The following is a 12,070-nucleotide window of genomic DNA, read 5'->3' as shown; positions in this document are numbered from 1 at the left end:
AGACATGGACGGAGGGGGGAGGACCTTGGACTTTCCACAGGGCAGGGAACCCTGACTGCTCTTTGGACTGGAGAGGGAGGGGGAGAAGAGTGGGGAGAGGGGGAGAAGGGTGGAGGCGGGGGAGGGAAATGGGAGGCTGGGAGGAGGGGGAAACTTTTTTTCCTTTTCTCAATAAAAAAATAAAATAAAATAAAAAAGAAAAGTATAGCATAGTACAGTATAGTATAGCATAGTACAGTATAGTATATAATAGTATAGTACAGTACAGTATGGTATGGTATCGTATAGTACAGTACCATAAAGAACAGTCCAGTACCATAAAGAACAGTACAGTATAGAACAGTACAGTATAGCTGCCCTTGTCATAGACATTGTGCTCTATGTTCCTTGAAAGCACGGATTGTGAGCACTTGACTTCTATTTGGCAGCTTGCTCTTTTATTGTGAGTTCCACACACAAGCAGTGCTCATTAAACATGTATTTTATAAACCTCTGTATTAGCATGGTCTTAAATCCTTGTATATGAACCCAAATATACAAATTTTCCTACAAACACAACACACACACACACACACACACACACACACACACACACACATACACATGTTTTGACTAAATCTCTGCACCTGCTAGGCATACGTGCTGTCTGAATAGACCATAACCTAATGCCCTCTTCCCAGAGATGGACACTCTGTTAGGGTGAAAAGGCAAAAAAGACAACTGAAGATTGTTTTTTCTCTAAATTGATTGCTCTCTCTATAAAAAGAATGGGTGGAAAATTTGGGAACTTTCTCTCTCTCTCTCTCTCTCTCTCTCTCTCTCTCTCTCTCTCTCTCTCTCTCTCTCTGTGTGTGTGTATATGTGTGTGTGTGTATCTGTGTATTTATTTACTGTTTTGCTATCTGCTGAGGCTGGCTGGTAATACCTACATCTAAGGGATTCTCTTTTGAAGGTGTGCTGATAATCCAAGATTCCTGGTATGCTGGGCAGTGCTCTGGTATCTGGGATTCATTTCTGTTTTGCTGAGAAGTGAGCCTAACTTCTACCATCCTTTGGAAGGCTTCACATAGCCACATGTGTGCTGTCCTTGGTCAGAGCAGATGCTCACTTAACCTTTCCTCTGCCCCACAACCAAAAGTTGAACTTGTTTCTTTTTCTTTCAGAAAACAACTTCTCAACAAACATTTTTACATACTTGGGGTTAGAAGGAACCTGGAAGTCAGGAAAAGACACAGCTCCAGTAAGATTGTTTCCTTGGACCTTGTCAACTTCTGATCCTTCAGGGTCCTTTAGAGAAATAAGAAAATGTGCCTGCCTTAGGTCCCTTTTCGTTGTTACAAGGTAATACCCGTGACCAGGTAATTTTTGAAAACTAGAGATTTATCTTGGCCACAGTACTAAAGGCCAGGGTTGTAAGGAGATGACGCTGTGCAGGGAGAAGCTGCTCTGCTTCAACTCTGTATGGAGAAGCAGAACTGCAAGCAGGCACTTAGGAAGAGTTTGTTCATGTGACAAGAAACCTCTTGCATAGGAACAGCCCTGCTCCGTGTATCCGTCTGTGAGGGAGGCATCACGGGACTAAGCGCATACTTACTATGAAAGTTAAGACAGTTTCCCGTGTAACTGGCTCCAAGGCATCTCCCAGTGAAAGGACGCTAACCTTTACTGCAGAAGAAGTGATATCGTCAAAAACCTTGTTGAGCAAGAACTATTCTAATTTTTGAAACAAACATCATCAGGGTGAAAATGCTTTTAGATATCATGAGTGACATTGTCAAAGATTAATAATATATTTTTAAACATCTTCAATGAGATAAATCTTGTTAAAAACCAAATATAGCCCCTATATAGAAACTCATATTTAAAGGAAAGTTGTTGGTAAACATATATATTGCTAAAGATTCTTTCATTTTAACATAAGTCCTTGAGATTTACTTATAGTCAATAGGAAAGTTAACTTCTGAAAATATTTATGTTCAACTTGCTGGAAACATGTACATAGTATAAAATTAGTTATTTCTGTACTTAGTCCTCCATTTATTGGGAATTTAATAACAACAAAAGAGTGAGCTCCGCTGTAGGTTGTATGAAACCATACAATACTGCCTTACATTAGGGCTGGAGGGTGGAAGGGCAAACAGGTGGTTGATTCAGATATCATAAACTCTCCTGCTTATAAAAAATAACAAGGCTCCAAATTAGCTCTTCCCGTGATAAGCCGTGATCGTGTGATTTTGTTGTATCTGTTGCCCCAGGTCCTGTGATTGTTCTCTCCTCATTAAAAAAATAGAGGTGACATTGCAGAACTGCTAGTCCTTGTACATCCTAAGCAAGCACTCTGTACAGAAACACATCTTTGTTTCCCTGATAAGTAGCCCAGGCTAGCCTGTGATTCCCAACAGCCTCCCTGGTTTTGGGTTCATGGACACACACCACCAAGCCCCGTGAGATCCTCCACTCTCTAAATGCTGTGTGTCTCACAGCTGATTCGTGCTTAATTTTCTTCTTCTTTTCATTCATGTTGGAAATAAGTACACAGAGCCAGGCAGCAGCAAATACATTCAATTCCAGCTCTTGGGAGGCAGAGGCCTGATGATCTCTATGAGTTCAAGGTCAGCCTGGTCTACCACCATGTGATTTCGAGGACTGACAGGGTTTTTACACAGTCAAACCTTATTTTTCCCAACAACAAAAAATGTGGTTCACAAAAAAAAAATTAGTGGAACATTTTATGTATTTCCTTCTCTGTTTTTGTAGTTTTTAATCTTTATAAATTTGAATCTGATCCCTTAAAGTATCTTCCTTATCTTTGTTTTTTGTGCTCAAAATCTTTTAGCTTAAAGTCTGTATTTTTTTGGAATTACACGCATGAGTAGTATAATTGCATGCCTGTTATTGTTATATTTACACAAACATATACACACATGTTGATTTAGTGTTGTTCCTATGTGCATGTGCTTAGGGTGGACTGCTCAGGATTGGATCAGCTGTGGGGGCTCCTCACTGGGAAAAACCCAGCCTCCCTCTCTGAGCAGCCACTGACTGTCTATAGCTGTTCTTGCGTGTAGGAGGCCTTTAAAATCTCCCCCATGGAGGTTGTGTGTCATCTACACAGATTTACAACTGCTACAAAAACGGAGGGTGCATGACCATGGCTGCCCAGCATCATAAGGTACAACTAAAACACAACCCCAGACCTGAGATCAGGGAGAGCTATGGAACAGGAGGCAGAAGACCCAAAGATCTGGAGGATCAGGGTGCCTACCAGAGCTCAGTTGCTAAGCTGCCCTGTCTGCTTCTGGGCTGAACATAATGGTATAGCTTTTTGAAGGCAGATCGGATTAATACAGACAAATTGGTATAAGCTTATACAACTTTAATGTAAATAGCACACTCATGCAACCGGAGTTCCCGCGATGCCCAGAAACAGGAAACAGGAAGGGGGCCCCAGCGTCTGTGCCCCCCAATTTATAAACATTTGCCTGAGGCCGTCACGCCCCCAAAAGGCGGGCTCTCTCTACAGCTTTTGACTCTGCAGGGGCATGGTGACACACTTTCATTCTTTGAGGGTTTTCAACTCAAATCATAGCCAAGTCTTGGTCCCCACAGAAAAACAGAAATAGTGCCCTAAGCCCAACCCATTTCAACTCTTGGCCCATACTGTATAACTCCACGGAGATGTCCCAGGAAATTCTGTTATACCAAGTAACAAGGTAAAGCCAGTATGATGAGCAGGTCACCCACATCCTGTGCTCTCCTCCCTTCAGTGCTGTCACCAGCTCATATTGTCCCTCCCGTCTATGACAAACCTGCCTTCCCTGTCCAGGTGTCAAGAAGGAGCTGTTAGCAGCATGTGGAAAAGCCAACGATCACAGGTTCTAAAGTTGAAAACTGTGGTCTTGTCTGCTGCTTCCTCTTCCTGTTCTGAGTTATCTTATCCTCTAAACCTCATTAATAAAACAGGAAGATTTGTGTCACCTCCCAATGACACTCACAGACACTAATAGAGTCTCTACATGACTCAGCAGAAAAGGAGTAAGAAATGTTTATGTCATCATTATGATTTCAGTGACTATTATTTGCATACATTCTAACCTAATTTTTAGTTAATTTAGAATATTAATCTTAGTGTATCAGAGGCAAGATCAATAAAATATGTGTATTAAAGCCATGACTTAATTGCAATGCCTGCTTTGTGCTAGACAATGATGTAATGGTGGTGCCCAAGTCTGATATACATGTCGCCTGATGTTCTAGGAGAGGAGAAACACAGTCATGTAGGTTTCCAGGATCACGGAGGTGCAGATGCTGCAGAACACAGGCCCTTGGATTTGGAGAGAACAAAAGGGAGGACTGGGCATGTTCCTATGTGCTGCAGCACTTGCCTGGGATGTAGGAGGCCCTGGACTTATCCCGAGCACTGACAAGGAGGAGAGAGAGGAAATGTGCTGGGGGTGGCAGGCTGAGCTGCAGTTGCAGGTTCCTGAAGGGACCTGTGAATGCGGCTGCTACCAGCAAGAGTGACTGAGTCAAAGAAAAAGATAAAACAAAAGATAAAAACAAACACTGCATCCACCTCCATGTGCCTGAGAAGTAGCAGGAAAAGCAACTAACTTGAGTCCACAGCTGAGGGGACATAGCAGAGAAGGGACCAGGGAAAGAGGGTGGACCCAGGCTGTGCAGAACTGAAGGCCTCTGGACAATATTCTAAGGTTCTTTATCCTAGAAAGCCTTGGAGACTAAGCCTTTATTCAAAGATGCTTACGCTAATAATCCTTCAAGTGTCTTCACATTAAATACATCAGTAGGATAAGGTCTTTAGATTGTTCTTATAGGCAGAGACTACTATCTCATATAAGAAGTCGTCTTGTTGAAGTGAGATCAACAGTTCTGACTCTCTGTCGGAGCTGGGGAAAACATCCTGATCCTGTCTAGGTCTTTCCTTTGTAAGCCAACATAATAGGTGGCCCTGCTGAATGTGTTGATTATCTTAAGCCCCATTTACCTCACCATGGACATCACTAGCATCCACCAAAATTAGAAGGTCTCTACTGTGCACAAAGTAAACGCCAAAACAAAACATGACAGTCCCTCTGCCTTTGTCCATCTGTCCCCCAAAGTACCACTAATAAAATACCTTCCTGCTCCTTCCTACAATGTACAACTTACATAAATGCATCTCTAATTGTCCAGAGATGGCAAGTGGCAGGGGGAAAAGCAGAAGGTTTTCCAAGCAATGTTGACTTTTCCTATGTCTTATTTTCAGTTCATGGGGGGTAATGTAGACTTTCCTCAGTGACAATGTCTTTCCTGCCATTCTCCTCAACAGGAAAACTATAAATATGAAACCATGCACAACAGACACTTTCTCAGGTGACTCACTGTGGACAATCAGCACTTGGGCACCTCTGTGACGTACATTAGTCTCTGCCAAGGTCTAATCCTTTACACGGGGGTTCTTTTTCCAACATTGGAACTACCTACTGAATCTAAGTTTGTTTTAAATAGAAGATCTTAAGATAAATTATTTCCCCATGCCAAAATTGTATTTGCAATTATGTCTTCTCTATTTTTGATGAATAAATTCTCTGACAGCAAAGATAAAGTAATCATTGGTTATGTTATTAATTTACTAATTCCATTATTAATTACAAGTGAAAATGCTATGTGATGATATAAAAGTCATAAGGATCTGAGTTTCTCTTGAGTTGGGTAGAAACTGGTCTGCACTCAATTTCAGATGTTCAAAGTTCCACATCTTTATGTCATTCTCCCTTAGAAGAAGCATCAGATACTCTACCGTGCTGCTGCGGAGTGTACACAGGCTTGTCAGTGTGGACAAAGAGAGAGCCATTGTCATAGAGGATTGGCCTTTTTTCAGATTTTGAAAAATGCTTTGACACGACTTCCAAATACACATATGAAAATGAGCTTTGTCCTTCAGACAACTGTTTGTCCTGAATCTGAAAAACAACAAACAAACATCACTGTGTGCAAGTGTGATTGTGAAGTCCTAAAGCATGCTGACCTTTAGAGACAAAACCACTGCAAACTGTAAGACCAAATCGAGCTTGTTGCTGGTTTTTGTTTGTTTGTTTTGGCTTGGTATTTGGTTTTTTGAGACAGGGTTTCTCTGTAGCTTTGGAGATGTCCTGGAACTAATTCCTGTAGACCAGGCTGACCTTGACCTCACAGAAATTCACCTGCTTCTGCCTCCCAAGTGCTGGGTTTAAAGACATGTGTCACCACCACCTGGCTACAAAATTGAGCTTGTGCATTGCATAATTTTAAAGAGACACTAGAGACTGGTCTCACGAGTTAAGAGCACTGGTGGTTCTTCCAGAGGACAAAGCTCAGTTTCTAGCACTCACGTGGCAGCTCAAATCACCTGACTTCAATTCCAGGAACCCTACCTCCTCTTCGCTCCTCTGTTATTGCATGCTGTGGTGTCCAAATACACATGTAGGCCAAATACCCATTAACAGGAAATTGTAAAAAATAATAATGAGCCCGTGGTGGTGCATGTCTTTAATCCAAGCATTTAGGCGTCAGAGGAGGGCAGATCTCTGCGAGTTCAAGTCCAGCCTGGTTTACATAGCTTCTTCCTGAGCAGCCAAAGCTATTAAAATATTGTTACAGGCAAAGATTATTATCTTGTATGTCAAATTGTCTTGTTGGAGTCAGATCAACAGTTCTGGCAATGGCACTGTATCTACGAATGTGACAACATTCTCACCCACTCTAGGTTGTTGCTTTCCACGCCTTGTCTGAATAACAATAAATAAATAAATAATAATAATAACAATAATACTAATAGCACTATATAACACTACAGAAACTGAGGCAGGAAGATCTTGTTTTCAAGTCTATCCATGGTAAGAATCTGTCTTATAAACATAACCAAACAACAAAACTAACTCAAACCAGTGTAGGAAAAATAATAATAAATTGTAAAATCCCTTCATAGTCTGAAATCATAATAAAATTTTAGCATTTTGAGACAAATTATTTCTAGAATAAAGAACTTTTAAAACTAAGTACTAAAATTAAAACAAATAAAACTCCAAGCAAGCTAATAAATAAATTGACTAATGAAATTATCACACAGTTCATAAGCAGAGAAGCAGAGAGGGCTGGTGGACATGTGGAAATCTGTTGACATCCTTACCATCTGGAAAGCGCTAATGACACTGGGATTCCATCTCACTGCAGGAGGAACAGCTATCATTGAGAACGGTAACAAATCAAGAATGCCGGGGAAGAAGTAGGGGCAGGGAAACCTTATGCATTGCTAGATGGAGTGAAAACTGGTGCAGGCAGAAGGAAAATCAGGGTGGGAGTTCCTAAAAATAGAGCTACCCCTGGCCCAGCTGCAGCACTTGGGAATCTCCGAAGAGGGATAAAAGTCAACGTGGTGAGAGATGTTTGCACTATTCATCATCCTCATCATTGCACCGTTCATGACTCCCAGGCTATGGAGACCGTCTGCTTGTCCAGCAGCAGCTAAGTGGACACAGCAAATGCAATAAACATGGGGGAGTTTTATTCAGCCACAAAGGACAAAACTGCCAGGAAATGGATGCAATGGGAGGTCTGCATAGAAAGTGAAAGAAGCAGGACTCAGAAGGCAAATACTGCGCCTTTTCTGTCACTGTGCACACATGACACAAAGATTGTGTACATACACACACATGACATAAGAGGAGGACGAGAAAAGGGAGAGTGGATGAGGTGGGGTGAGGGGGTCAGTGCAGTCAAAGAACACGACACTCTTGCAGGAGTTTGTCTTTATGAAACCCATCAGTTCCCACAGTGAACATGCACAAAATAAAGAAGTTTCTAACCATTCTGAACATAAATGTCTCAATGAACGGCAGTTATTTGACCAATTTGTCCTTTCTACATCGTGTGTGTTTCCAGAGAGAGTTGCTGGCTGCAGCAGTCAGCAGTCCCCCAGCATAGGAACTCTGTGTATAACTGGGGAATACTGAGCTTTAGCAAATACTGAATAGCCTGTGTGCACATTCAGTTAGCAGCTCCCTTTTCTAATTTCACCTCAGGATATTTCCTGTTCATCTCCAAACGTTTTTACAGAGAAGAGTTTATTTTTAAGGATGTGGGCATGGCACACTTGGCTCAAAATCAAATGTAATTTTCTGCACAGAGTTTGGCGTTTCACTCATCACTCTCCCTGTTACCATCTCACAACCACACAGCTATGGAGCAACAGTAACGGCTACAGTTTTACCAAGGCTCAACCTTTGCGCAAATTTTACCAAAAACACTTAAAAAAACAAAGAATAAGTACATACTGTTAATAGTGTCGAGTTTTGGAATTTATTTTCTGGAGATAAATTAACACAGCCTGAAGAGTAGGTCACTTTTCTATCAGGATAACTTCTTATAGAGATTGTTGCATCAAAATCTTCAGTGTAGCCATGGGCTTTAATTACAACATTTTCAGATGCTCCAACCCGGAAAACTTTGGGTGCTGAAATGATGAAGCTGTTTAAATTGTAAAAGAAAAATTTCATTTATTTTGCAGGTTTTCTTATACTTTTGGTATTTTTTTTCTTTCACCGATGATTAATTTTAAAAACATAGGTTACACAGTAGTGGCACATGTCTTTAATCTCAGCACTCAGGAGGCAGAGGAAGGTGTTTCTCTGAATTTGATGCCACCCTACTCTACAGAGTTAATTCCAGAACAGCCACAACTACACATATTTTAAAAAAATAAAAATAAAATTATATTTCGAAAGTCAAAATTTATTATGATGGAAAACTTAACTTTACCAGCATGGAACAGGTTGTAATTAAACCACAGTAACAGCAAAGATGTTGGTGTCCATTTAGAAAGGCAGTAATCGAGATGTAAAGGCACCAAGTACAAAGGCCTGAGTTTGATCCCGGAAACCCACATAGTAGAGGTAGAGAACTGACTCTTAGAAGGCGAGACCAGCCAGGTCAACAGAGTGAGATCCAGGACGGGCTCCAAAGCTCCACAGAAACCCTGTCTGGAACCCCCCCCCCAAAAAAAAAAGCTGCCCTTTGACCTTCCCATGTCTGCGGTGTAATGGGCATGCCTACCACTCGTACACAAATAAATACATATTCATAAATGCTGGCTGTGGAGCTTCCCTTCAGATGAACTTTGGTCCGTAATGGGGCATCAGCAATGCATTCTGTGCATGCGAGGAAAATTTCATCTTGTGTATTTTCTCTGCACTCTCAGAAGCTCAGGCCGCTGAGCTTGCACAGGAAGGTATCACTAGGGTTGTTTCTGTTTTCTTTGCAGACATGTGCATGGCATTCGCTCTTTTCCTCCAGGCTCTATATGCACATCACCATTGTCAGAGAACCTTATCAGTCCATAGTCAGAAACAGGGGCCTTCGGTCTCTGTGCTCTCCTGCGGCTTTCTCCATGTTCCGGAAACTGCCTTCATATTTATCTGTCTGTCTTTCGCTCATTTGTTCCTCATTGGATCATTAATTTTCATAGACTCACTCATTTATTTTCTGCTTCTTCAAATACAATTAACGCTCTAGAAACATCTTCTCCTGCCCTCAGAACCCATTACAAAGTAGGTGTCATGACAAATGACTTGATTGTCCTTTCTTGGACTGAAAATGCCTCAGAGCATCTGGCCAGCTGTGCCTATGCTGGTTGCAGGGAGGATTAACTAGTGATGTCATCCACATGAATGTGGATAAGGACAATGTCCCTCAGACCACCACATGCAATGGGGTTCGGGGTTTGGGGGGAGATGAGATTGAGAGCAAGCATTCTCTCTCTCCTCTTGAGCTGCCCCATAGGAGCTCTCCTGGCTGTCATACCCTTCCTGCGGTGGTGGGCTAAAACTTCTGACACCTGAGCACAATTCATTCCTTTTTTAGTGGCTTGTTGAGTACTTTGTCACAATGTCAGAAACCTAACTAATATGAAGATTAAAAAATGTGCTGAATCAGTCAAAGTGATCAACTACTGTGCTGTCCATGACACACTTCTTCATGGTCTCGGAGAGAGGAAAGACTTTCATAGCGTGGGCCAATGGGGTAGAGCAGGAGAATTCTGAAGAACCCTGGACAAGAATCTTGAGGATCCATGTCCTAGGGTTTAATATGGATGTCCCTGAGCTGCAATTGCTTGTCTGTTAAATCAGAATAATAAAGGTAGCTAAGGTAGTGGGGTGAGTGTGGTCTTGCAGTGAAATCTCAGAGTAGATGTGTGTGCAAGCTCATGGTATCAGTCCACATTTCTTTTACACTTGTATTTGCACAGACACATTTGTGACAAAGACAGGAATGAATTTATGTGCTAACCAGGAGAGCACAGTAAAAGTCCTCTCTCCCTAGCAGTGTGACCTTTGGCCAGTGACTTCTGTCTGGATTTCCTGTCATATGTTGACTGAGCAGGCTCTACTTACTAACAAAGGCCTAGAGTACCAGCTAGCAGGGGGCAGAAGGCAGAGGTTCACGTGGGCGTATGATCTGAGTCCAGCCTAGGCAACATGGTGAAACCTCATCTTAAAACAAACAACAGAAAAGACTAAGTTCAGTGAGGTAGCATTCGGTTAACTGCCAATCCTAAGATGTTCACACTGTTTACATGGACAGGATTCTGGTAGCAAGAAAATTAGGACAAACTGGTTTATGATGTAGATGTTATTACAAGCAGAGTTTTTCATTTCTTCTGTAGGCAAATACATCATGACCCAATATAAAATAACCTTTTACATCAATAATTAAAATTCAGCAGTTGGTTTTAGAAGATCACCGTATTTGAGTTAGACCCACTTAACTGCACTTAGACCAAGAAAAGCACAAACTAAGCACCAAGTACAAGTAGGTAATAACTGCCAATAAAATGATGATCTCAGGTTCATGCTGCACTTTTGCTGACTAGGAAATGAATAATCATCTCTGTCATTGTTACAGGTAGCTGTCTCACAGGATCAGTTGTGTTGTTAACCGCTCATCAAATCCAGTCATGCCCATGGCTCTCATGGTCAGCTGAGACTACCCACTCATTATATCAGGAGCAGACAGTTATTATCGAATCAATTCAACCCGAGTCTCCTTTTCGCTCACCACAGGTAAGATGCCCAGGAAAGGGAAGATGGCTCATTTTACTTACATTTGTTCCTGTCCCCAAGTTTTTCCCAGGAAAATTAAAAGGCCAAGTACTCCCCAAAGGCCCATGGTGGAAAGTGGCATTAACCCATGAAACCAACCTTCTTAAAGCTACTGTTATTTTAAATAAACTGGGTTGAAGAGTTTAGGTAAATTAGTTTTCTGGCTAATTATTAACATCAGGGAATACAGTCTCTGAGTGAGAAAGTTAAAATCAGGAATGGGCACATGAGGGTGTGTTAATAAATACAAAACATGTTTTAGCATTCTGTCATTTCCAGTAATAAAGACAGGAGTGTTTGACATCAACTTAGACCCAGGGACGTGTTTTTATGAATACAAGTAAAAGGGTCCTAACCTGGGTGCTTGCCACTGTGCAGGAAGGCTCAGTACTGGGAGCCAGGAGCCGCTTTCCTCTGACTTTCTTCTCTCGGCCAGGTCCTTTGTGCTGACACTCTGCTACCTTCAAACTTGATTCTGGCAGGTTTCATTTGTCTCTGAGATTGATGGAAGACTCACCTGGATTTCATTTTAAATGGATGGTTTTAGAATGATTTTGGCCAGACTTTAAATCCAACACTCAGGAGGCAGAGGCAGGCAGATTTCAGCGAGTTCAAGGCCAGCCTAGTCTACAGAACAAGTTCCAGGACAGGTAAGGATTCACAGAGAAACCTTGTCATGGTAACCAAATAAATGAAAGATAGATGACAGATAGATAGAAGATAGATGGATAGATAGATAGTAGATAGATAGATGATAGATATAGATAGATAAATACATGATAGATAGATGATAGAAAGATAGATCGATGAAGAGATAGATAGATGATAGATAGATAGATAGATAGATAGATAGATAGATAGATAGATAGATAAATAGATAGACAGACAGACAGACAGACAATAGAATGAATCAGACCTGAAGAAGCAGAAGTAGC

At 41.5% G+C, this 12,070-nt stretch overlaps 1 protein-coding gene across 2 annotated transcripts in view; it reads right to left on the bottom strand.

Moving 5' to 3' along the window:
- The window catches only part of LOC101987935 (complement C5-like), a 20,595-nt gene extending 9,339 nt beyond the window's left edge, over window positions 1–11,256 (bottom strand). Inside the window, exons 1-5 of one of the 2 annotated variants that reach the window (XM_005345997.2) lie at window positions 11,138–11,256; window positions 8,313–8,505; window positions 5,801–5,963; window positions 1,595–1,665; window positions 1,196–1,287 (exon numbers count right to left, since the gene is read on the bottom strand). In XM_005345997.2, coding sequence (XP_005346054.1) covers window positions 1,196–1,287; window positions 1,595–1,665; window positions 5,801–5,963; window positions 8,313–8,505; window positions 11,138–11,217 — 599 coding nt within the window. In that variant the 5' untranslated portion in view covers window positions 11,218–11,256. Of the gene's footprint in view, window positions 1–1,195; window positions 1,288–1,594; window positions 1,666–5,800; window positions 5,964–8,312; window positions 8,515–11,137 lie in introns of both variants that reach the window. The other variant, XM_013345921.1, reaches the window with a different exon arrangement.
- Window positions 11,257–12,070: the final 814 nt, after the last annotated feature.

This window comes from Microtus ochrogaster, chromosome 4 (genome assembly GCF_000317375.1).
Source record: "Microtus ochrogaster isolate Prairie Vole_2 chromosome 4, MicOch1.0, whole genome shotgun sequence".
In the NCBI taxonomy this organism is placed as follows: domain Eukaryota; kingdom Metazoa; phylum Chordata; class Mammalia; order Rodentia; family Cricetidae; genus Microtus; species Microtus ochrogaster.
This window is presented reverse-complemented; position numbering and strand designations above follow the sequence as displayed.